General features: G+C 48.6%; 1 protein-coding gene across 4 annotated transcripts in view; it reads left to right on the top strand.

Annotated features, from left to right (window-relative positions):
• LOC123753031 (uncharacterized) overlaps window positions 1–26,700 on the top strand; it is a 215,552-nt gene that overhangs the window by 107,616 nt on the left and 81,236 nt on the right. For all 4 annotated transcript variants that reach the window (XM_069316537.1, XM_069316535.1, XM_069316538.1 and 1 more), the window contains 3 exons: window positions 6,398–6,556; window positions 6,700–6,813; window positions 15,735–15,893. In XM_069316537.1, the coding sequence (XP_069172638.1) occupies window positions 6,398–6,556; window positions 6,700–6,813; window positions 15,735–15,893 (432 nt within the window). The remainder of the gene's footprint in view (window positions 1–6,397; window positions 6,557–6,699; window positions 6,814–15,734; window positions 15,894–26,700) is intronic.

Raw genomic sequence — 26,700 nt, 5'->3', positions numbered from 1 at the left:
GAACGCCAGCCAGAGAACAACGCTCCTAGCGACCAGCTAGGCCTCCCGCATGTCGTGGTGCCGGAAGGAGCCTAATCGATCGTGCAGCTAAGCACATTAAAGATCTTCCCCTATGCAACGTATTGTTACTTTACAAATGATTAGAAAGTATTAGTAAGCAAAGTTGGTGCCTATGTTATTATTTAATAATCAACCCCCCAGCTCAGTCTTTAAATGCTCTTTGAGAAACAAGAATAGTCTTACGTCTGGCAGGGAAGATACAAACAATTGCCGCTCGTGATGCACTCAACTGTACTACCAGAAAGTTTAATAGCTCAATTTTGACCTCTGGTTTCCACTGGAGAACCCAGGGTCGTAACATGTGCCATCGACCGGAACAGGCATCCAGAAAGGTAAGCGCCTCAAAACAAACCCCTATTCTGGTTAAAATTGCTACCAAAAGCCAAACTAGTGGATAGAACTCCCCAACCGAAAAAAGCAAATTAGTGTGACGTCACACACCGCCGCGCCGCTGTCTGCACAGCTCCCCCCTCCCCGGGAGGGGGAAGGGGGGAGGAGAACACCCAGACCCCCACGCCGGCTACCCACACCTCAGTTCTTGAGGCTGATGCTATAGGCGATGGTCGTGTGCTCTGGCTCCGGTGTCGCTACTGCACTGTGCTTTGCGTGTGGTGTTGGTTTTGTGGGTGCGAGAGCCAGGAGTTATCTTCAGTACTCTGGCTGCATGCACCTAGGGCTGCCTTCCCTAGGTGCCCTGTAAGTACTGCCCTTGGGGCTTGGGGCCACTTTCCACAGGCTCCTCGGGGTCTGCCTCTGCTGGTCCGTTTTACCTTTCGGTTTTTCGGCCGCCTGTTGGGCTCTTGGGTGTTCTGTTCTCCCTTGTTACCGGCAGGTAAAAGGCAGTTTGCACTGGTAGGGCGCAGGGTGCTGCTCAGCTTGTATTTCCCGACATAGCGGCCGGCTCTGTTCCTTGAGGTTCGCTGTCCTCTTGCGGGGTTTTTTTTTTTTTTTTTTTTTTTTGCCTGGTGGGGGGTTCTGTCATTTTATTCAGTTTGTTTTTGCCCTTCCACTGTTCTCCTCAGTGGCGTCCCCTGCTAGGTCCCCGTGAGTGTACACGTCCCTGGGGTTCAGCTATAGAAGTTTGCTTGGTAGTTTTGGGCGCCGGTTTGCAGCACCCTGCCTGGGACTACCTGAGCGCGAGTCCTCTTAAAGTAAACGCTCAGGACCCTGGGACTCCCCTAGGGGGCGCGTGGGTCCGATGGATGTGACCCCGGAGTCCCCACTCGCTGTGTGCGAGTTTGAGGGTTGCTCGGTCCCCTTGTCTCAGGGTGACCCTCATTGTTTTTGCCTGTCACGCTGCCTATTGGGTCGGGGATACTTTCGACCCTGAGTCCTGTGAGTGTTGCTGCTTGCTTGTGACTCAATTTACCCAATCCTCTGATGCTTCTATTCGTGTACAGGCGGCGCGTGCGTTGCTGTCTAGGTTTCGTCTATTGCAAAGCGCTCGGTTGGTTGCTCACCCGGATGCCCCGGGGCTGCCCCGCTTTGCTTTTCGAGACCCGGACTTGGGGGTGGGGTTCGCTTCGATCCTGGTTCAGTCCGCACTCCTTGTCCTTCCCCTTCTGTTCGTTCTGGTCCCCCCCCCTGCTTCCGGCCCCGAAGCGTCTGAGAGTTTTGGGGTCGGAGCAGGGGTTACTTGATCTCGAGACTCGGGCAGCTTCGAGGGGTGCCCCTTCCGGGGGGGCGGCAGAGGCATTCGAGTCTTGTCTCCCAGCCGAAGCTTCTGGGTCTGACCAGTGGGCCCCCCTTCCTCCAGCTTTTCCAGCTGCTCCGTCCTTGTCTTGTGGGGTCGGGGCTTGGGAAGAGGACTCGGCCTCGGGTCCTGTGGTGAAGGACCTCGAGGCTGGGGAGGGGCTGACTTGGGGGCCTTGGGCCCCGCTGGGCCCCGCCTGGGTTTTTCTTCCCTCTGAGCAGGGCTTATTGTTACAACGAGTGGGGTTTTCTTTTCCTCCCTCTGCGTACGAGTTGGATTTGGTGTCGGCCCCTCCCCGGGTTCGGTTCCGTGTTCCGGTACGTCGGTTCCGTCCTTCCAGAGGTTTTCGGCTTATCGCATCCAACCTGGTGTGGTGCGAGCGGCCTTTGCAGCTTACCTCCTGCATGACCTGGATTATGCCTCGGAAATGGATCCGTCTGCATTCAGGTTTGGGACTTTGTTCCCTTTCTGGCTCCGTTACGAGGTTCCGGAGTCGTCCTGACTAGCAGACTGCCCCTTGTTTGTTCTAGATTCCTGGCATTCCTTCTGTCGTTCCTGCACGCTGGAGTGGCAGGAAGCTTCCACGGTGCTTCAGGTTTTCCTGGGGGGCGAGCTTGAGTACCTGAATGAGTGCTTGTTTGCCCCTGCCCTTCCCCGCGATGTGGGCGTTATTCAGCTCCATGTGCAGGTTCCCTCCCTTTCGGTGGCACTCGTTGCGGAGGACTTGCGCACCCGGGGCCTTTTGGCTTCGGCCTTGCGGTTCTTTTCCCTCCTGGAGCTGTCTTTGGATTGGCTCGTGGAGGATGTGAGGACGCTTGGGTCCGTCCCGGGGTCCGGCACCTTGTCCTCTTCTGCGCGTTCGTCGGCTGCCTTGTTGAAGCTGTTTACGCCGATTTCTGCTTGGGCTCTGGCTCTTGTTGGTTTTCCGGGGGTCCCGGGGTGGGTCTTCCCGGAAAGTCGTGCCAGGGCTCGGGGTTCCTCTCGTCGTGGTAGGCCTCTGGTGTCAGGTTCGGGGTTGGCTCCTCCTGCGGACCCTCGCTCATCTGGTCGGCGCGATGTTTGCGCTGTGCGGGGTTCTGGGTCTCGTAAGGGTCGCCGGCCCTTTCGCGGTTTGCCCCCTTGACGGGGTGATGGGGGGGGGGCGGCTTGCACTGTTCGCCCGCGCCTGGTCCCACGATTCGTGGGCCTTTCGGGTCGTGTCTAGCGGCCTGCGGTGGTGTTGGGTGGCCCCTCCCCCCCTTTGGGGGGTCGGGGCTGGCAAGGCAGGTTTCTTCCCCTGCGCTCTGTCGAGTCGTCTTGGAGTGGGTACGCTTGAGCGTTGTCGAAACGACGTCGTCCCTCAGATGGGTTTCCCGTCTGTTTCCGGTTCCGAAACGGGACTGCGCGGACCTGCGGTTCATTCTGGACTTGTCCCGTCTGAACCCCTGGGTTCATTGCCCTTCCTTTCGGATGACTACGCTGTCTCAGGTTCGGCTCCTCTTGGAGCCGGGAGCTTGGATGGTGTCCCTGGACCTACGGGACGCTTATTGGCATGTCCCGATTCATCCACGGTTCAGGGACTGGCTCGGTTTTGTTGTGGGGCATCTGAGTTACCGCTTTTGTTGTCTCTCGTTCGGGTTGAACATGGCACCTCGCGTGTTCACGCGCCTTACACGGGTTGTGGTGGCTCGTTTGCGTCTCCTAGGTGTTCGGGTGTTGGCCTACCTCGACAACTGGCTGGTTTGGGCTCCCAGCCAGTTAGCTTGCTTGCTAGCCAGGAATTTGGTTCTTTCCCAGCTCGCCGAGTTCGGGTTCTTGGTGAACTGGAGGAAGTCCCATCTGGTTCCCTCTCAGGTTCGGACTTGGCTGGGTCTCGTTTGGGACTCTCGAACCGCCTCCTTGTCTCTCCCTCCGGAGTCTCTCCTGCGGTTGCGGTCCCACCTTTGTCTGTTTCTGGAGGGCCCTTGGGTCACCCGGCGGTTGCTCGAGGGGCTGTGTGGGAGCCTGAACTTCGCGATGGTGGTCTACCCGCCGGGTCGGGTTTGGCTTCGACGGCTGTTCTGGTTCCTTCGGGGTTCCCCCTTCCGCCTCTCTCGCGATCGCAGAGTTCGACCCCCGGGGGACTTGCGTCGGTTGCTGCGTCACCGGCTTCCTCTTCAGGTTTTTCTGGGTTCAGTGCCTTGACACCTCCCCGAGCCCTCACTCGATGTGTACACGGATGCGTCGTCTCTCGGCTGGGGTTTTGTGACCAGTGCTCACCAGGCCGGCCAGGGGCATTGGGATCCGTCCTTCCGTCGAGCTCACAGCACGGTGCGGGAGTTCGCGGCAGTGTGGTTTGCTCTGGGGAGGATTCGGGTGGCCCGCGGATCGACGATTCGGCTCCATTCGGACTGCTCTCCGGTGGTTCATTGCCTGAACCGCGGGGGTTCGATGCGGTCCTTGTCTCTTTGGGGTTGGTCGCTTCAGGTGACTCGTCTGCTGAGTTCTCAGGGTTTGGCTCTCCTGGCGGTTCCCGTACGGGGTGTGTCCAACGTCTTGGCCGATGCCCTGTCTCGCTTCGTTCCCCTCTCCACGGAGTGGACGGTCGATGACGAGTTCGTCCATTGGCTTTGCCAGACGTTTGGGCGCCCCGAGGTGGACTTCTTCGCGTCGGCCTGGTCGTGGCGTCTTCCGATTTATGCGGCACCCTTCCCTGATCGCGAGGCCGTCGGGGTCGATGCCTTTCGGCTAGACTGGTCGAGGTGGGGGTTCCTGTACCTCTTTCTCCCGGTTCGGCTGTTGCTCCAGGTCCTGACTCGCTTAGAGACTTACCAGGGGAGAGTTGTCCTTCTGGCCCCTTGGTGGCCGGCCCAGCCTTGGTTTCAGGCGCTGGTTGCTCGGTGTCCGAACCCGAGGTTTTTCCCGCGGCTCTGCCTCTTTCAGCAGATCGGGCCGGTATGTCACGTGGCTGGTTCGATCTTCTCCTCGAGTCTTTGCGTATGGTTTTTTTGACTCAAGTCTATCATCATCTCTATGGTGATCAGGTGGCCTCCTTGTTGGTGTCCCACCTGAGGGCTTCTTCTCGGCGGCAGTATGAAGTTTCCTGGCGGTCCTTCCGTTTCTTTTTTGCGTCTTTGTCGTGTTAGTTCCTTGTCTGTTCGGGTGGTCTTGTCCTTCCTCTCGTGATTGTTTCAGGACCGTCATCTTATGCCTAACACTGTCGCCTTCGTATCATGCGACGCTGGCGGAGCCGCTTCAGCTTGCTTTCGGTATCGATGTTATGTCTGCGCCGTTTCGCAAGCTGTCTCGTGCATTGTTTCACCTCCGGCCTGCTCATGCGTCGCCTGAGCCGTCCTGGTCTTTGGACAGAGTGCTCGCTTTCCTTTCATCTCCTCGTTTCGTTGTGGCCCCTTCGGTCCAGGATTGTTTTTCCTAGGCACTTTTCTTGTTTGCTTTGGCCTCTGGGGGTCGGGTAGGGGAGCTTCATGCTCTCCTCCGGCGCAGGGGTTTCTGCTCTTTTGGTCGTGGTGATTGTTTTGTTCGTTTGCAGCCGTCTCCTTTTCTGGCGAAGAATGAGACTGCTGCGTTCCGAAGGGGTCCATGGGTGGTTGATGCTTGGTTGGTCAGGCCGGGGGTGCATCATGTTTTGTGTCCGGTTGCGGCGCTTCGCCATTATTTGCGCGCCACGGCTTCTGTTGATCCGGTTTCCCTTCTTCCCTGTTCACGGGTTCGGGTCTCCCAGGTCGTCCACAGGGTTATTAAGTCCAGCCAGCCTGCGGTCTATCCCTGTGCCCATGACGTTGGTAAGTTCGCGGCTCTTGCTACCGTCTTTGGGAATATGTCTTGGTCTGATATTCGGGCGCGGGGATTTTTGCGGTCGAACAGGGTCCTGGCTGCTCGTTACCTTGTGAATGTCCCTGGGCCCCGTCGGGCGTGTGTTGCTTTGGGTCGGCGGTTGCAGCCAGTTGTGTCTGCTTCGAGTTGAGGAGTGAGCGACGGCCGCCTCCCGGGTAAGTCCCTCTTTTTTCTGTCTGTGGGTAGTTAGCTCCGGGGAGTCGACGGGGCTCCCCCCAGAAAACCAGCGTTGAATGTAATGAAACGCCATTTTCTGGGTGAGTCCCGGAGGCTCCCCGGCATCCCTCCCTCCCTCCGGTCGGGGGTTTTTCGCGTTTTTGACATCCAGCCTCAAGAACTGAGGTGTGGGTAGCCGGCGTGGGGGGTCTGGGGCTCCCCCTTCCCCCTCCCGGGGAGGGGGGAGCTGCGCAGACAGCGGCGCGGCGGTGTGTGACATCACACTAGTTTGCTTGTTTTCGGTTGGGGAGTTCTATCCACTAGTTCGGCTTTTGGTAGCAATTTTAACCAGAATAGGGGTTTGTTTTGAGGCACTTACCTTTCTGGGTGCCTGTTCCGGTCGATGGCAGACATAGAATGCTTCCAACCACACGGGGGCTTCTATAGGCCATTGCTCTCCTTGCCTCTCTGAGGGGGCCCGGTTCTGGCCATGGTCCCCAGTAGGCCTAAGAACTCCATACACATGACTGATGCCAAAGTCTGACATTAGCATATCAGCCTGGGATAGCTCCGGGGAGCCGACGGGGCTCACCCAGAAAATGGCGTTTCATTACATTCAACGCTGGTTTTTTTATATATTACAACTTCTAATAAAAATAATGTAAATCTAAACAGGAAGTTTCTGCAATCAATGTTGAATGTGAGACGCAGACTAGAAATGAGCGCTTCATTGATGCAGATGGAGAGGAATTCAATTCTACGAGTCCAAGCCACTTCTTTCATAGAACTCCAGAAGTTGAAGAAAGCCAAATTTCTATTTCATCCTCTGAAAAGGTAAATAATATTGGAGTCATCTTTGTGTATTTCTTCTTTCTATGAAATAAAACATAATTTGATATGTACATTTTTTGTCTATATGTGCCCATTGTGTAGCATAATTAACCTTGTGCCTCATAACATGTGTTATAATTTTTCAGAGTAAAGCATGTAATGCTAACAATCCACTCATTAACACTGCTGATAAGGATAACTTACAGGCCCAACACCTTGTTCAAGCAAAAGAGATCACCAATAATATGAAAACTTTAAAAGTAAGTTGCATGTTCTTTGTGACAATTTTCCACCATTATATACAATTACACAACATTGCAGAGGACGAAAGTCAGAGATGCAGGCTAAGGTTGAGTGCGGCAACATGACCGCGGTCATCTAATTCAAATTATTTACCAATAATGTTTTAGTTAATTTATATAAATTATCTCAATGTCATGAGAAAAATATTCTGCTGAAAAAGGACGTAGATTAATTTACCTGAGTCACTATCTCTGTAATGGTCTTGACAAAGACAGGAAGCCGGCAGCTTGGCAGAGGCCCCTCCCCCCCACCAACACTTTGTACTCATGATTTTATTGTGCTGTATTTTGAAATTCAGCAGTGTTTTGACATTCCATTCTTACCCAAAATTTGGCATTTCTCCAGTGGGTAGGCAATTCTAAGGATCTCCTGTTTTCTGTCTTGCATTGTTGCTTGAGCTTGAAACAGTTGCTACTTGTCGTGTGACATCTGACCTTTTGAAGAAGTTGTCTAGATCAATATCCTCCAAATTGTACAGTATTTTTAAAGTTTCAATGTGTTCAGCCCTGTCATGTGCAGTTTAACCCCTTAACTGTGTTGCCTCCAAATGTGACACCCCCGCAGTGCGCAGGAAATAAATTCTCTGGAAAAAATTATTTTTTCTTTTTAAAGTGTCAAAACCCTTCCCTCAGTATGGGTATGTAAAAAAAAGGCGAAATTGTACTTACTTTGGCTGCTATGGGGTCCAGAAGTTGGGGGCGTGACGTCATCATTCCCCGTGCGCCCGTGCCGTAAGCTCTTGGGGGCGGTGGGGCGCTCGGGGCGGGGCGAGCGAGTTGCCGCGAATATATTTTCGTTCATTTTTTACGCACCTTTCAAAATACATTTTCATTGTTTTTATGTCCCAATCCAATGTATAATGAACATGTACACTATAATATCGCAGTACAACATCCGTACTGTCCGTAGACACTGTGTTACGTGCATGAAACTTGTGTACACATATGCAGCACATATTTACTATGTATCATGCTAATTTGTGTATATATACAATCTATTTACACACTATACACTGTCACACACTATATACATTCACCATCAACACATTCAGAACACCGCGTAGCAGCTGCTTCGTATGGGCCAATAGCAGCTGCCTCGTATGGGCCTATAGCAGCTGCCCCGTATGGGCCAATAGCAGCTGCCTCGTATGGGCCTATAGCAGCTGCCCCGTATGGGCCAATAGCAGCTGCCTCGTATGGGCCAACAGCAGCTACCTCGTATGGGCCAACAGCAGCTACCTCGTATGGGCCAACAGCAGCTACCTCGTATGGGCCAACAGCAGCTGCCTCGTATGGGCCAATAGCAGCTGCCGCGTATGGGCCAATAGCAGCTGCCGCGTATGGGCCAATAGCAGCTGCCGCGTATGGGCCAATAGCAGCTGCCTCGTATGGGCCAATAGCAGCTGCCTCGTATGGGCCAATAGCAGCTGCCTCGTATGGGCCAATAGCAGCTGCCTCGTATGGGCCAATAGCAGCTGCCTCGTATGGGCCAATAGCAGCTGCCTCGTATGGGCCAATAGGATAATAAAAATAATAATAATAAAAAATGGCTTTACCAAAGGAAACAGAGAGTTAGTATAAATGGAATCAAGTCAGAGTGGGAAAATGTTGTAAGTGGAGTGCCTCAAGGCTCTGTCCTGGGACCTCTGTTGTTTATAATATATATAAATGATTTAGATTCAGGTTTGAGTAGCAACATTTGCAAATTTGCCGATGATACGAAAATCGGTAGGGAAATTAATTCGGAGGAGGACTCACTATCACTTCAAGTTGATCTAGATAGGGTTTTGAAATGGTCAAAGGATTGGCAGATGCAGTTTAATGCTGATAAATGTAAAGTTCTGAGGTTAGGTAATGATGATAGAGTTACAAGATACGAGCTAGATGGTGTTGTGATTGCGAAGTCGGATTGCGAAAGGGATCTGGGAGTTATGATTAGTAAGAATTTAAAACAAAAGGATCAATGCATAAATGTTCGTAATAAGGCAAATCGGACACTTGGATTTATTAATCGCAGCGTTAGTAACAAGACACCTGGTGTGGTTCTCAAGCTATATCTTGCTCTAGTTAGGCCCCATTTAGATTATGCAGTTCAGTTTTGGTCGCCATATTATAGAATGGATATAAATTCACTTGAACGTGTCCAGCGTAGGATGACTAAGTTAATTCCCCAAATTAGAAATCTTTCATATGAAGAAAGATTAACAAAGCTTAAGTTGCATTCACTGGAAAGGCGAAGAGTTAGGGGTGACATGATAGAGGTTTACAAGTGGATGAATGGACATAACCGGGGGGATATTAATAGGGTATTAAAAGTATCAACACAGGACAGAACACGAAACAATGGATATAAATTGGATAAGTTTAGATTTAGGAAAGACTTGGGTAAATACTGGTTCAGTAACAGGGTTGTTGATTTGTGGAACCAATTGCCGCGTAACATTGTGGAGGTGGGGTCCCTCGATTGTTTCAAGCACGGGTTGGACAAGTATATGAGAGGGATTGGGTGGTTATAGAATAGGAGCTGCCTCGTATGGGCCAATAGGCCTTCTGCAGTTACCTTTGTTCTTATGTTCTTATGTTCTTATAACAGGGGGGATATTAATAGGGTATTAAAAATATCAACACAAGACAGAACAAGACAAGACACCTGGTGTGGTTCTCAAGCTATATCTTGCTCTAGTTAGGCCCCATTTAGATTATGCAGTTCAGTTTTGGTCGCCATATTATAGAATGGATATAAATTCACTTGAACGTGTCCAGCGTAGGATGACTAAGTTAATTCCCCAAATTAGAAATCTTTCATATGAAGAAAGATTAACAAAGCTTAAGTTGCATTCACTGGAAAGGCGAAGAGTTAGGGGTGACATGATAGAGGTTTACAAGTGGATGAATGGACATAACCGGGGGGATATTAATAGGGTATTAAAAGTATCAACACAGGACAGAACACGAAACAATGGATATAAATTGGATAAGTTTAGATTTAGGAAAGACTTGGGTAAATACTGGTTCAGTAACAGGGTTGTTGATTTGTGGAACCAATTGCCGCGTAACATTGTGGAGGTGGGGTCCCTCGATTGTTTCAAGCACGGGTTGGACAAGTATATGAGTGGGATTGGGTGGTTATAGAATAGGAGCTGCCTCGTATGGGCCAATAGGCCTTCTGCAGTTACCTTTGTTCTTATGTTCTTATGTTCTTAATAGCAGCTGCCTCGTATGGGCCAATAGCAGCTGCCTCGTATGGGCCAATAGCAGCTGCCTCGTATGGGCCAATAGCAGCCGCCCCGTATGGGCCAATAGCAGCTGCCCCGTATGGGCCAATAGCAGCTGCCTCGTATGGGCCAATAGCAGCTGCCTCGTATGGGCCAATATCAGCTGCCGCGTATGGGCCAATAGCAGCTGCCCCGTATGGGCCAATAGCAGCTTCCCCGTATGGGCCAATAGCAGCTGTCTCGTATGGGCCAATAGCAGCTGCCCCGTATGGGCCAATAGCAGCTGCCCCGTATGGGCCAATAGCAGCTGCCTCGTATGGGCCAATAGCAGCTGCCTCGTATGGGCCAATAGCAGCTGCCTCGTATGGGCCAATAGCAGCTGCCTCGTATGGGCCAATAGCAGCTGCCTCGTATGGGCCAATAGCAGCTGCCTCGTATGGGCCAATATCAGCTGCCTCGTATGGGCCAATAGCAGCTACCTCGTATGGGCCAATAGCAGCTGCCTCGTATGGGCCAACAGGAGCATTTGGCCATGAACACATTCAGAACACCTCGAGTGAGAGCAGCCACACCCAGCCTGTCTCCCTCACTCCAACATCTTACTCGCCAACATTGCTCCTCCCACCATATTGTTATAGTTCTTATTACACATGTTCTATATACCTATCTACATGTTTTATTTACCAGAACTATGCAAGTAAGCCGGTATTGTGTCCAAACAGTACAGTGGCCACCATACACTGCATGAAAAATCACAGCAGACGACGCTACGATTACGTCACCTCCCTCACCAAAATAGCTCCTCTCAACATTCTCCTGTTGCTGTTCTTACACTATATACACACACTATATATACCCATGTACATATGTGTTGCCCTTAGCGAACCACTAAGCTAGTATGGTGAACAAAACAAGAGTGGCAGCCACACACACAATGAGGCTACCTCAATTCTCGCCCTCCCTCCCTCATCAAAATTCCTCCTTCCACAATACTACGCACAACGCTAATTATAACCACATTCCTGCTATTATCACAATCCTGGTCACTAATTCCTGTAAATGAATAATTGACCACACGTTTATTTAGAAAAGGAACCTAAGAAATCATTTGAAGATTCCTAGATGAACAAAATAATGCTGTGGTGCTGTGGCTAGCGCTGTAAACATCGTGAACAGCATTGAATCACTGATATTTGAACATTGAACATTCTTCATAGCAATATGGAAGTTGTAGTGAAGGACCTGGTGACTCTAGTGGGAGCCCTGAGGACAGAGTTGGACTCTCTGCGGGAGGAGGTGCGTCAGCTTAAAAAACAACGAGAAGTAACGAAGGAGGAGACCAGCAGTAAAGGGACCTCGTCTTGGAGAGTTGCGAAAGACAGGGGCCTTAAGAAGACTTTGATAAAGCCGCCTTCAAACGCCATAGCAACTTCAAATTCATTTGACGTTTTGGAGGACGAGTGCTGTGGAGAGACTGTGGATCGCGCAAAAGGGAAAGCAACGAAGAGAAAGGAAGCGCAGGCCCCTCAGAAAGTAAAGGAAGTACCTAAGCAAACATTAGTTGTGGGAGATTCCCAGATAAGGTATTTGGATAGAACGTTTTGTGCTAGAGATAGGGGGAACAGGTTAAGGGTTTGCTATCCCGGAGCTGGCATTGGTGATATTATAAACAACATGAATGATATTATGGCTGGTAATGGGAACAATCCCATTATTTGCATTAGCGTGGGAGGAAATGATGTTGGTCGAGTCAGGAGTGAGGAACTGATTCAGAGGTATAAAACAGCCATAGAGTTAGTTAGGAGCAAGGGAGGAATCCCGATCATATGTGGCATTCTTCCAAGAAAGGGAGTGGGAAATGAATGGATATCGAGGGCACTTGGTGTCAATTGCCGGCTGGAAAGATATTGCAAATCAAATGCAATATCTTTCATAGACAACTGGGAACACTTCTATGGAAGAAATGAAATGTATGCTCGTGATGGGGTGCATCTATCGAGAGCTGGGGTTGTTGCTGTTGCGAACTCGCTAGAAGAAGTGGTTAGAGGTGTTTGTTTGGGTTTAAACTGTTAGTAGATAGAGGTATGGGAATTGATTTGGAGGAAGGAGGTAATAAAAGTATGTGTTTGTGGGAGAAAGGAATTGGCAAAACGATCAGGGAAAGAGAAGGTCCGCAAAATAACAATTCACTTAGGGTATATTACACTAACAGTAGAAGTCTAAGAAATAAAATTAACGAATTAAATGCTCTTGTCTGCACAGAAAAAATAGATATTATTGCACTTACCGAAACGTGGATGAATGTAGAAAATAGAGAACTATTAGCTGAATATCAAATATATGGATTTAAACTATTTCACACAGATAGATATATTAGACGAGGAGGTGGAGTAGCCATATATGTTAGGGACAATTTGAAATGTAGTCTCAAAGAGGGAATCAAAACAGAGCCACACACAGAAACTATTTGGATTGAATTAAACGAAAAAGCTAATAATATTATAATAGGAGTAATATATAGGCCACCAAATTTAGACAGAATGGAAGCAAAGCATCTATGGGATGAAATATCTAGAGCATCTAGATCTAACAGTATTTATGTCATGGGTGACTTTAATTTTAGCGGAATAAACTGGTTGAACAAAACAGGGAATAGTGAAGCAGAAGATTTTCTAGAATTAATTGACGATTGCTTTCTTACGCAACACATTAAGGAACCAACACGGGAAAATAATATTTTAGATTTAGTGTTAACTAACAGGGAAACGCAAATTAATGACATCGAAATAGGGAGTGAGCTAGGGAGCAGTGATCACAAAGAAATCAGATTTAGCATAGAATGGAATAGACCAGTAGGAGAAAATTCTGTTAAAGTGCCAGATTTTCGAAAAGCTGATTTTAATAGCCTAAGAAATTTTTTGGGTCAAATTGATTGGAAAGGCTTGGGTATGGGGTGTGGGCCGGTCTTGGAGCGAGACATGAACCCAGCGATAGGTGACTTAAATGGGGATTTCGATGTGGATTCAATATATAACTTATTTAAGAATATTCTAAACAAAGCACAGGAACGTAGTATACCATACAAATTGAATAGATCGTATACTAATGACCCAAAGTGGATAACAAAGAATTTGAAGAACCTTATAGGTAAAAAGAGAGCTTGGTACAAAAGGATTAAAAATGGGGAGGTCACTTTAGAACAGGAATTCGTACAACTGGTTAGAAATGTTAAAAAAGAGATAAGGAAAGCAAAAAGAAACTATGAAGTTCGCATAGCAGGGCAAGCAAAGACAAATCCTAAAGGGTTTTTTCAGTTATATCGTACTAAGACTAGGGAAAGGATAGGTCCATTAAAAACTGAGACAGGTCAAATAACAGATAGTGATGAAGAGATGAGTAGTATTTTTAATAAATATTTTGTATCTGTATTTACCAAAGAGGAACTTAACAATATGCCTTCAGCCGAACAAGTCTATGTGGGTGGGGACGAGGACAGGTTGACGAGTTTAGCAGTTACCAGGGAGGATGTTCTTAAACAAATAGTAAAACTCAAACCAAACAAATCCCCAGGGCCGGATGAAGTGTTTGCTAGGGTGCTTAAAGAATGCAAAGAGGAGCTTTGTGACCCACTGTCAACCATATTTAATAAATCAATAGAGTCAGGCAGAGTGCCAGAGTTTTGGAAAGTTGCTAATGTGATACCAGTTTTTAAGAAAGGAGATAGATCACTTGCGTCTAACTATCGACCAATTAGCCTAACGTCTATTGTGGGAAAGTTACTCGAATCTATAATAGCAAATAAAATTCGTCTTCATCTTGAAAAACATAAATTAATAATTGAGTCGCAACATGGTTTTATAAATGGCCGTTCATGTTTAACAAATTTGTTATCTTTTTATTCTAGCATTGTTGAGGCAGTTGATAGTGGTAAGGATTGCGATGTTGTATACCTTGACTTTAGCAAAGCTTTTGATACAGTGCCACATGAAAGACTGATTAAAAAAATAGTCTCATGGTATTGGGGGTGCTATATTAAGCTGGATTAGGGCATGGCTATACCAAAGGAAACAGAGAGTTAGTATAAATGGAATCAAGTCAGAGTGGGAAAATGTTGTAAGTGGAGTGCCTCAAGGCTCTGTCCTGGGACCTCTGTTGTTTATAATATATATAAATGATTTAGATTCAGGTTTGAGTAGCAACATTTGCAAATTTGCCGATGATACGAAAATCGGTAGGGAAATTAATTCGGAGGAGGACTCACTATCACTTCAAGTTGATCTAGATAGGGTTTTGAAATGGTCAAAGGATTGGCAGATGCAGTTTAATGCTGATAAATGTAAAGTTCTGAGGTTAGGTAATGATGATAGAGTTACAAGATACGAGCTAGATGGTGTTGTGATTGCGAAGTCGGATTGTGAAAGGGATCTGGGAGTTATGATTAGTAAGAATTTAAAACAAAAGGATCAATGCATAAATGTTCGTAATAAGGCAAATCGGACACTTGGATTTATTAATCGCAGCGTTAGTAACAAGACACCTGGTGTGGTTCTCAAGCTATATCTTGCTCTAGTTAGGCCCCATTTAGATTATGCAGTTCAGTTTTGGTCGCCATATTATAGAATGGATATAAATTCACTTGAACGTGTCCAGCGTAGGATGACTAAGTTAATTCCCCAAATTAGAAATCTTTCATATGAAGAAAGATTAACAAAGCTTAAGTTGCATTCACTGGAAAGGCGAAGAGTTAGGGGTGACATGATAGAGGTTTACAAGTGGATGAATGGACATAACCGGGGGGATATTAATAGGGTATTAAAAGTATCAACACAGGACAGAACACGAAACAATGGATATAAATTGGATAAGTTTAGATTTAGGAAAGACTTGGGTAAATACTGGTTCAGTAACAGGGTTGTTGATTTGTGGAACCAATTGCCGCGTAACATTGTGGAGGTGGGGTCCCTCGATTGTTTCAAGCACGGGTTGGACAAGTATATGAGTGGGATTGGGTGGTTATAGAATAGGAGCTGCCTCGTATGGGCCAATAGGCCTTCTGCAGTTACCTTTGTTCTTATGTTCTTATGTTCTTACCCAGTCATTATCACACTCAGGCTCTAATATAACACTATCATAGCTAAATAATACAAGTTATATATATATTTTGACATTATTAGGCGATGCTGTGGTCACATGCTGAACAGCAGTGCTGTGCTCTGCGAGCGCCAGCCTTGGTTGCTCACACACTACTGAGGCTCCCACACCCGGGAATGTGGACCACGATTTTTTTTAAAGATGGCGTCTGTTTACAAGAGCCCTGAGGAAGCTGATGTGAACCCCATGTAGCCGCGGGAGTTTTGAATGGAACGGGAAAAATACAAATACCCGGAGGCGCGTTGCGCAAACCAGACGTGAGCCTGCAGGCGCGTTGCGCAGTTTAAGGGTTAAACTATTGTAATCCCTGTGGCCCTCAACTCTTTCTGGTATGAGAGTTGACAGAGATCAGTCTGTATCAGTATATTAACCGAGGTGGTTTTAAACTTCAATGTGGTGTTTAAAATACTGTAAATGCATTAGAGATACCTGTCTATAACTATAGTGTCATAGATGAGTGTGCAGTTTAATATTTATTAGAACTTCCAATGAAAATAATGTAAATTTAAACAGGAATCTTCTGCAATCCAAGTTGAATGTGAAATGCAGACTAGAAATGAGCGCTTCATTGATGCAGATGGAGAGGAATTCAATTCTACGAGTCTAAGCCACGTCTTTCATAAAACAGCAGAAGTGGAAGAAAACCAAAGTTCTATTTCATCCTCTGAAAAGGTAAATAGTATTGGAGTCATCATTTTGTATTTCTTCTTTCTATAATATAAAAGATAATTTGATAATTTGAAAAGATAATTCTATGTGTTTTTAAAATGTGTTCATTAGAGGTACCTGTCTGTAATAATATTGTGATAAATGAATATGTAGTTTTCTGTGGGGAGCCCCTACGGCTCCCTGGAGATTATCGGGCTAATGTATGTTATATTAGACCGGGACATTAGCTAAGGAGTTCAGACCTACCAGGGACCAGCGCCAGAACCTGGCCCCTTCAGAGAGGTTTCAAGGAGCAATGGCACTGGAAAATCTTCTTGTGGTTGGGGTTTTCCTTATCTGCCATCGACCGGGGCCAGGCACCCAGAAAGGTAGGCATGACAAAACAAACCCCACATGGTAAAAAACAAAAACAAAAACTGAACAGAGAGGTAGAAACTCCCTACAATCCCAAGGAACAAGCAAACAAGCAAACATCACACTTTACTGCCGCGCCGATCGTCCGCGCAGCCCTCCCCGCCCCAAGAGGGGGAGGGGGGAGCCCCGGACCTACCGCGCCGGCTGCCAAGCTTCAGTTCGTAAGCTAATGTCAACCGGGATAGACGCTTCTCTGGCCTCAGTTTCCTAGGCGGTGTTTGCCTTGTGTGGCATTCACTGCTGTGTGTTGTGTTGTGCGGTGGCCAGAAGTACCTCATCAGTGCCAGGGCTGCATGCACTTAGTGGCTGACTTCCCTAAGCATCCTGTGAGTACTGCCCTTGCGTAACAGGGTTATCTTCCCTGGGGCATTCGGGAACCATTCCCGTAGAGGTTCTTGCTACTCGACATTTGCCTCGTCCTTGGGGCCAGCTGGGGCTGGGGGCCCTTGTTTGGCCCTGGGTAGGGACTGGTATTGTGCTGGTTAGGGCGTCAAGGTGTTGCACAGCCTGCCACCTAAGCGGTGACCGGTTCCTGTTGCCTCTGAAGACAGTGTACTTTTGCGGGGGTTTTCTTTTGTTTTTATTTTCATGCCTGGTGGGGGTCTGCCTAGTGTGGCTATAGTTCCACTGGTAGTGTTTGGCGGCCCTCTGCTAGGCCCCCATGATTGTACACGTCGTGCTATCCTCTACCCTCTTGTTATGTTTGGGTTTCTTAACCAGTTAGCAACACCTTGCCCGGGCTTCCCGTAGCAGTCAGCCTACGGGCCCTGGAAACCCGTCTGGGCTCGGGGGACCATTGAATATGTCTTCCGGGCTCCAACCCGTCTTGTACGGGATCGTACAAGATCGTCTTGTAAGGGAGCCGGTCGTCTTGTAAGGGAGCTGGTCGGCCGAGCGGACAGCACGCTGGACCACATCCTGTGGTCCTGGGTTCAATCCCAGGGGCCGGCGAGAAACATTGGGCAGAGTTTCTTTCACCCTATGCCCCTGTTACCTAGCAGTAAAATAGGTACCTGGGTGTTAGTCAGCTGTCACGGGTTGCTTCCTTGGGGTGGAGGCCTGGTCGAGGGCTTGGCCGCGGGGACATTTGCTGTGCCCTTGTCTCCGGGTGACAGTCGTCACTTTTACCTCCGTCAAGTTGCCTGTTATGTCACTGACACCTTGACTCGGAGGAGTCTTGCGAGAGATTCTCTGCTTGTTCTCCAGTACTCTCCTGATGTTATTACTGTTCAGAGTACAGGCGGCATCTCTGTTGCAAGCTAGGTTAGGTTGCTGCAACATGCTAGGTTAGTTTCCCACTCGGATGCTCCGAGGTCACCCCGTTTTGGTTAGGTGCTGTTCGCCCCTTTCCCTCCCTGTTCCTGGCTCCGGACCATCTGCGGGTTTCGGGGTTGGGGCCGAGAGACTGGCGGTATTCAGGGGCTGCCCCGTTCGGGTTGGGGGGACGGAGGTTTTCGAGCCGGTTCCTCCTGCCAAGGCTTCTGGGTTTTACCAACATATAAGGCCCTTTCTTGCTGCCTTTCCCATGGACTCTTGCTTTTCTTTAAGGGCGGAGGGCTTGGAGGACAGCTCTGCCCCGGGGCCTCTGTTGTTGGTTCACGGGGCTGTGGGGGATGCCTGCTAGCAGTTCTGGGGCGGTTTGCCCCTGCCTGGGTTTTCTGCTTTTGGGCGGCGTTTTTCGCCCATCCAATCTGCTTGCTTCCCACTTTTGCTGGAGTGTTTTTGTATCTCTAGCGTCAGTCACAGCCCCTGTTGGCAGCCATTTTCATCTGCCGGTTTCCCGGCGTGGCCACCAGGGTGGCGTTGTGGTTTGTTTACATGCAACTGGGTGTGCGAGCGAGCTTCTTGGGTGAGTTTTCACCCTTTTTCAGGGGTTTTTATTCTCCTGTTGTCGTTTCTTTGCTTTTCTGGTGTTTTCTACCCGTTGCCGGTTCCTCTGGGAACGTTTGGGTGTTGATTTTACACCGGGTTTTCCATTTTGTCTGTTTTGGGTCTGGGCCTTTAGGTTTAGGCTCAGTGTCCCCTGGCCGTTATGCTTGCTCCCACACCTTGTCCCTCAGTTTTCGGTCTGTTATGACCGTTTCCCTGGGGGTTCTGACTGGGGGCTGTGCTTTGCCTTTCTGTAGTGTTCTCCACCGGCAAATGTGGTGGTTTGGGCTCCCCCTGGTTCGATTCTGGGTTCCTTTGGGTTCTTTGGTTTCGTTCCGGAGGTTTCTTCCTCTTGGGCCTCCTTTGTGGGTTCAGGGGGCTTTGTTTCCTCGTGTGACCCGGTTGTGCTTTTTGGAGTTCCGGGGGCTTTGTTTCCTCGTGTGACCCAGTTGTGCCTTTTGGAGTTCCGGGGTCTTCCTGGCTTGCAGACTGACCTTTTGGGGTCTTGGCGCATGTTGTGGTCGTGCTGGGACTTTGAGGTTTTGTTGTCGAGGTGGGCCTTTTGATGCAGTTTTGTGCCTTCTTTGTCTGGCCGGCGTGGTGCTCTCTGCCCACTGGTCGGGGACTTGAACTTTTCTTTTAAAATGTATGTGTGTGTGTATGCATGTACATGTGTACACTGTGTACTCACCTAGTCATACTCACCTAGTTGTGCTTGCTGGGGTTGAGCTCTGCCTCTTTGGTCCCGCCTCTCAACCGTCAATCAACAGTTAATTACCTAAGTGTACCTAAGTGTAATTACCTAAGTGTAGTTACAGGATGAGAGCTACGCTCGTGGTGTCCCGTCTTCCCAGCACTCTTTGTCATAACACTTTGAAACTACTGACGGTCTTGACCTCCACCACCTTCTCCCCTAACTTGTTCCAACCGTCTACCACTCTGTTTGTGAAAGTGAATTTTCTTATATTTCTTCGGCATCTGTGTTTAGCTAGTTTATATCTATGACCTCTTGTTCTTAAAGTTCCAGGTCTCAGGAAATCTTCCCTATCGATTTTATCAATTCCTGTTACTATTTTGTATGTAGTGATCATATCACCTCTTTTTCTTCTGTCTTCTAGTTTTGGCATATTTAATGCCTCTAACCTCTCCTCGTAGCTCTTGCCCTTCAGTTCTGGGAGCCACTTAGTAGCATGTCTTTGCACCTTTTCCAGTTTGTTGATGTGCTTCTTAAGATATGGGCACCACACAACTGCTGCATATTCTAGCTTTGGCCTAACAAAAGTCGTGAACAATTTCTTTAGTATATCGCCATCCATGTATTTAAAAGCAATTCTGAAGTTGGAGAGTGTGGCATAGGCTCCTCGCACAATATTCTTTATGTGGTCCTCAGGTGATAGTTTTCTATCTAGAACCACCCCTAGATCTCTTTTTTATCAGAATTCTTTAAAGATTTCTCACATAATATATAGGTTGTGTGGGGTCTATGTTCTCCTATTCCACATTCCATAACATGGCATTTATTAACATTAAATTCCATTTGCCAAGTGGCGCTCCATGTACTTATTTTGTCCAGGTCTTCTTGAAGGGCATGACAATCATCTAAGTTTCTTATCCTTCCTATTATCTTAGCATCATCAGCAAACATGTACATATAATTCTGTATACCAACTGGTAGATCATTTATGTAGACAATAAACATCACTGGTGCAAGAACTGAACCCTGTGGTACTCCACTTGTGACATTTCTCCAGTCCGATACATTGCCTCTGATCACAGCCCTCATTTTTCTATCAGTCAGAAATTTTTTCATCCATGTTAGAAGCGTACCTGTCACTTCTCCAATATTTTCCAGTTTCCAGACCAACCTCTTATGTGGAATTCTGTCGAAAGCCTTTTTTAGGTCCAGATAGATGCAGTCAACCCAACCATCTCTTTCCTGTCATATCTCTGTTGCTCGATCATAGAAACTGAGTAAATTCGATACACAGGATCTTCCAGATTGAAAACTATACCGTCTGTCTGATATTATATAATTTCTCTCCAGGTGTTCTACCCATTTAGATTTAATTATTTTTTCCAATATTTTGACTATTACACTTGTCAATGATACCGGTCTATAATTAAGGGGGTCTTCCCTGCTTCCACATTTGTAAATTGGAACTATGTTAGCCTTTTTCCACACATCAGCTACAACTCCTGTAAACAGGGATGCCTGAAAAATCAGTTGAAGAGGAATGCTGAGCTCAGGTGCACATTCTGTTAGAACCCATAGGGAGCCGGTCGGCCGAGCGGACAGCACGCGGGACTTGTGATCCTGTGGTCCTGGGTTCGATCCCAGGCGCCGGCGAGAAACAATGGGCAGAGTTTCTTTCACCCTATGCCCCTGTTACCTAGCAGTAAAATAGGTACCTAGGTGTTAGTCAGCTGTCACGGGCTGCTTCCTGGGGGTGGAGGCCTGGTCGAGGACCGGGCCGCGGGGACACTAAAAAGCCCCGAAATCATCTCAAGATAACCTCAAGATAACCCATGGTGAAACTCCATCAGGACCAACTGCTTTCTTTTTTAGCTCTTTGAGCATTTTTTCAACTTTGTCTCTAGACACCTCTATGTGCTCTATGTTGTTCTCTGGAATTCTTATTGTATCTGGTTCCCTGAAGATTTCATTTTGTACAAACACACTTTGGAACTTTTCGTTTAATGTTTCACACAATTCCTTTTCATTTTCCGTGAATCTATTTCCCATTTTCAACCTCTGAATATTATCCTTTACCTGCAATTTGTTGTTTATGAATTTATAGAATAGACCTGGTTCTGTTTTATATTTGTCTGCAATCCCTTTTTCAAAATTTCTTTCTGCCTCTCTCCTCACTGCCGTGTAGTTGTTTCTCGCATCTTTGTATCGCTGGTATGTTTGGGGGTTTGGCCTCTTCCTGTATTGATTCCATTTTTGTGTCTTTTGGTCTCTGGCCCTCTCGCACTTTCTGTTGAACTAATCCTGTTTCCTAGTTCTGCTTCTCTGTTTTGGTATAAATTTTTTTGTGCCTTTATCATATATTTCACAAAACCTGACATACATTTCATTCACTTCCTTTCCTAGCAACAAGTCTGTCCAATTATACTCACTAAAAATTTTTCTAAGGTTGCCATAATGTCCTCTCCTAAAGTCAGGTTTTTCATTTGCATCAACCGTCATATTTTCTTCCAGATTATAACGCATTGCATACTTTATTCCCAAAAAGACATGGTCACTTTTACCCAAGGGAGGAAGGTACTGAATGTCAAATATTTCTTCCTCCTTCCTGGTAAATATCAAATCTAACATGGAGGGAATGTCCCCTTCCCTCATCCTCGTAACTTGTTTAACATGTTGATACAAGAATGTTTCCAGGATGAGGCCTACAAATTTACAGGTCCAGAAATCTTCTGTTTGTGCACATGTGTATGTGCATACGCACGTGTGTGTTTACATACCTTGTGTGTATGTGTATATACATGAGATGTATATATGTGTATGTGTACTTTTTCTTTTAGACGGGGCTCTGTTCCCTTCTCTGTTGACGGGGCGCTGGGGGAGCTGCTTGCTCTGTTGACTCTCGTATGGTCCCAATGTTGGTGGGCGCCTTTGGTTGTCTTCCGGCCTCAGGTGGCGGCAGTGGACAGCTTCTCCCCCTTTGGGGGGTTCAGAGCTGGCGGGGTGGGCTTCTTCCCCCTGCGCCTCGTCCTGTAATCTTGGTGGGTGCACTGGGCGTGGTCGATCCGCCCCATCCTTCTGGGGTTCCCGTCTGCTCTTTGCAGACATGGGCCTTTCGAATCTGCGGTTCTTCTGGACTAGTTCAGTCTGCGCCCTGGTTTCTGTACCCTCCTCGGAGGACTGTTGTATCCTGTCCGGCTTCTGTGGGGGCCGGGGGCCTGGATGGTGGCCCTGGACCTCCAGGTCAGTTATTGGCACTTGGTGTATTTTTGCATCTTTACTGGATCTTGGTGCCCTGTCTGAGTCTGCTTGAGATTCGGTGTCTGGCCTACCTCGATGACTAGCTGGTGTGGGTTCCCAGTCAGTCCGTTTGTCTGCTCGCCAGGGGTGTGGTTCTTTCCAGATCGCCGGGTTTGGTTTCTTGGTGATCTGGAGGCCATTCCATCTGTTTCTGTCCCGGGTTCGGACCTGGGCCCTGTTTAGGGATATTGGGCCACTCCTTGTCTTTCCCTCCAGAAGTGTTACTGCGGCTGTGGTCCCGCCTTCGGCTGTTCATGACGGGGTCCCGGGTTGCTCGAGCGGTTGTGCGGGAGTCTGACCTTCGACGTCCTGGTCTGCCCGCTGGGTCGGGTTTGACTTCGGCGTCTGTTGGTTCCTTCGGAGACTCCCCTTCCGCCTCTTGCGATCGTTGGGTTCGTTCCTCCGGGGATCCTGTGTTGGTGCTGCATCACTAGCTTCCCCTTTGGGGTTTTAGGGGTTCCGTGCCTTGGCACCTCCCCGAGCCTTCGCTCGATGTGTTCACGGACGGGTCATCTCTCGGCTGGGGCTTTGTGACCAGTGCTCACCAGGTCGGCCAGGGATGGTGGAGTCTGTCCGTCCGTCGGATTCACAGCACGGTTCGGGAGTTCGTGGCAGTCTGGTTTGCACTTCTGAGGGTTTGGGTCACTTGGTGCTCTACCATTCAGCTCCTTTCGGACTGTTCTCTGGCGGTTCTTCCTGGCACCACAGGGTTTCTCTTAGGTGTTGACCTTTGGGGTTGGTTACTTAGAGTGGCTCGTTTGCTGGATTCTCGGGGTTTGGCTAGCTGTGAGATTAATGTTCGGGGTGTGTCCTGTGTCCTGGCGGACTGCTGTCTCGGTTCATTCCTCTGTTCGCGGATTGGCCAGTCGTCGCCGACTCGTTTCGTTGGCTCTGCCGGACGTATGTACTCCTGGCCATGAATGTCTTCGAGTCGGCGTGGTCTAGGCGTTGCCCGTTTTATATGGCGCCCTTACCCACCTGCGAGGCATTCACGTTGGATGCTTTTCGGCCGGACTGGTCAGGGTGGGGGTACCGATTCCTCTTCTCCCGGTCCAGCTGTTGCTTCGGGTTCTGGCTCAGTTGCAGCCCATTACCACGAGAGCAGTCTTTATGGTTCCTTGGTGGCCGGCCCAGCTTTCTTTTCAGACGCTGCTTGATAGGTGTCCGAACCCGGGGCTTTTTCCCGCGGATCCGCCTCTTTTGGCAGGTCGGATCGGTCCTGTACGTGCCTGGTTCGGCCTTCTCCTCGGCTCTTCGCGTCTGGTATTTTGACGCGGGTTTCACCATCTGTGGTTGTCAGGTGGGCCTGTTGACGGTGTCCCACCTGCGAGCTTCGTCTTGGTGACAGTATGACATTCCTGGTGTTTCTATGCACTTTTTCTTGCTCTTTATGCGTTGTCTTCTCTTTCGCATCGGGTGGTTTTGTCATGTCTTGGGTTTTTTCAGGACTACAGTTATTTGATGTTTCTTACTGTTGCCTTGTTTTGTGCAGCGCTGGCGGAGCCGCTCTGGCTTGCGTTCGGGGTGGATGTCACATCTGCCCCATTTCGTATGCTTTCTCGTGTTTTGTTTCACCTCTGGCCTGCTCATGCATAGCCTGCGCCATCCTGGTCTTTGATCAAGGTGCCTTCTTACCTTCTCCTCAGTTTGTGGTAGCCCCTTCAGTTCAGGTTTCTGCTCTTTGGTACTGGTGGTAGATTTGTACATGTGCAGCCTTTCTCCGTCCTGGCGACGGCTGGTTTCCGGAGGGGTTCTTGGGTTATTGATTGGTTTGGCCGCGGGTGCGTCCTGTGTTGTCCTGTTGCGCTTTTTGCATTTACCTGGGTGCCGTGTCTGGGGATGCACTTTGGTTGATCCGGTTCCTCTCGTTCCCTGTTTCAGGGCTTGGGTCTCCCAGGTCGTCCGCAGAGTTTGTCAGTTTTCCAACTTGCGGTCTGTCTTTGCGCCCGTGCTGTTCGGACATTTGCAGCTTTTGCTGCTGTGTTGGTGATGTCTAGGGCTCATTTCGGGTGCAGGAAATTGAGTCACACAGGATCTTGGCCGCCCATTCTTTATGCGCGTCTGCTCCTGTGCAGTCTTATTGCCTTGGGTCGCAGGTTGCATCCTGTTGTCTCGGCTTCGCGTTGCGGAGTTTGTGGCGGCCGCCTCCCGGGTTAGCCCTTTCTTTTCCTTCTCTTTGAGTATGAAGCTCCAAGGAGCCGTAGGGGCTCCCCACAGAAAACCAGCGTTGAATGTAATGAAATGCCATTTTCTGGGTGAGCCCCGGAGGCTCCCTGGCAACCCTCCCTCCCACCGGTCGGCGGTTTTTTCGCGTTGGTTGAAGCTTAGCTTCCGAACTGAAGTTTGGCAGCCGGCGCGGTAGATCCGGGGCTCCCCCCTCCCCCTCTTGGGGCGGGGAGGGCTGTGCGGACGATTGGTGCGGCAGTAAAGTGTGATGTTTGCTTGTTTGCTTGTTCCTTGGGATTGTAGAGTGTTTCTACCTCTCTGTTCGTTTTTTGTTTATGTTTTTTACCATGTGGGGTTTGTTTTGTCATGCCTACCTTTCTGGGTGCCTGGCCCCGGTCGATGGCAGATAAGGAAAACCCCAACCACAAGAGGGTTTTCCAGTGCCATTGCTCCCTGAAACCTCTCTGAAGGGGCCAGGTTCTGGGGCTGGTCCCTGGTAGGTCTGAACTCCTTAGCTAATGTTCCGGTCTAATATAACATACATTAGCCTGATAATCTCCAGGGAGCCTCCGGGGCTCACCCAGAAAATGGCGTTTCATTACATTCAACGCTGGTTTTCTGTGGGGAGCCCCGTCGGTTCCCTGAAGCTGTCCAAACTGATATGTGCTATATTAGTTTCTGGTTATCAGTCACAGGAGTTCTTATGCCTACCAGGAACCACGAGCCAGAACCTAGCGCCTTCAGAGAGGTGCAGGGAGCAATGGCCTATGAGCACTTTACTTTTAAAGTATGTCATAAGTACCATTGACTGGGGAAGGACCCAGAAAGGTAGGCAAATCAATACAGACCACTGTCTGGTTAACCTGTGCAACCTACATCCAAAAAGATATAAATAACTCCCCCTAGAAACTAGAAAACGATAATATCGTTAACGATCCACTCATAAGCATTAACCCCCCCTCACCTGTAGGGGAAAGGGGGAGCCAGCAGCCCACCACATAGTTCTTGAACAGATCTGCTGGCAACCGCAAGGTCAGCTCTGGCCTCAAGTTCCTGTTCTGGATTTTGCCCTGTAGGGCTGTTCCAGCTGTGGGGTTGGGTGTTGGCCAGGTATCTTGTATGCGGAGCTGTGTATGCTTAGGGTGAACTTCCCTGGGTGCTCTATTAGTACTGCCCTTGTGTTTTAGGGTTATTGTCCCTTGGGTGTTCGGGAATCACTTTCCGCTTGAGGACTTCGTCGCTTGAGGTAATCTTTGCCCTTGGGGGTATGTCGGGGGTCTTGGGCTTTGTCTTGCACTGCGTGGGGGGAGTGGTATAAGCTGGGTTTAGGTGCACTGCAGCTAGCGCAGCTTGCCTTACTACAACATGGCAGCCGATGCTTCTCTCTGGCTGCCAGTTTGCTTGTTGTGTTTCTATGGAGGCTTTAATTTTCTGTTTTGTGTGTTTTTTGTCTTTTGTGGACAGTAGAGGTCTGCCTAGCTTCTGATTAGGCTAGCCTAGGTGGTGTTGGTGGTAATCTTCTGTTTCCCCCGAGGGTTCGCAGCTGCTACTGGTAGTCAGTTTGCCTTTCTATTAGACAGGGATTCTACCAGCTTAGCTGGCCCCACTGCTTGGGCTTCGCATAGGACTCATTTGCCCTATGGACCCTGGGAAAACCTGTGATTTTCCAGTTGGTACTATGGATACTTGTTCAGAGTTCACTCTCGCCTTGTGTGAAGTTGTAGGTAATAACCTAAGTGTAGTTACAGGATGAGAGCTACGCTCATGGTGTCCCGTCTCCCCAGCACTCTTTGTCACGTAATGTTTTGAAATTACTGTCTCCACTCGATCATCCGGACTATATGGGAAGGACCCCCAGCCGGATTATCACATTTTTCGGATAATGGTACTTTTTCACCTACGAGTCCAAAAGTGACCATTTCCAACTATTTTTATACTACAAACAACATAATTTGAATTGCCTTGCCACATATAATTATTAAATATTCAACTAGAAACCTCAACTTACCTTGTTGGTGTTCATCTTCTTGATTGATGCCACACATCTTGAAGTTAAGAATTCTTAACAATTTACGTAACTTATACTAACACAACACTAAAATTAACACTGAAAATTACTGTACAGTTCATTAAGCAAAGTTAGTTTTGACTGCCAGCTGCTGAAGCCTCACTGGTTGAAGGCATTTGGGTTGCCTGTGAGGCCTCACTTGTTGAAGGCGCTTGCATGCGCCTCACTTGTTGAAAGCGCTTGCATGTGCCTCACGTGTTGAAGGCACTTTCATGCGCCTCACTTGTTGAAGGCGCTTGCATGTGCCACACTTGAAGGCGCTTGCATGTGCCTCACTTGTTGAAGGCACTTGGCTTGCCTGT

The sequence above is a fragment of the Procambarus clarkii genome, chromosome 84 (assembly GCF_040958095.1).
Source record: "Procambarus clarkii isolate CNS0578487 chromosome 84, FALCON_Pclarkii_2.0, whole genome shotgun sequence".
Taxonomy (NCBI): domain Eukaryota; kingdom Metazoa; phylum Arthropoda; class Malacostraca; order Decapoda; family Cambaridae; genus Procambarus; species Procambarus clarkii.
Note: the sequence above shows the minus strand (reverse complement) of the source record. Positions and strands in the feature narration are given on the sequence as shown.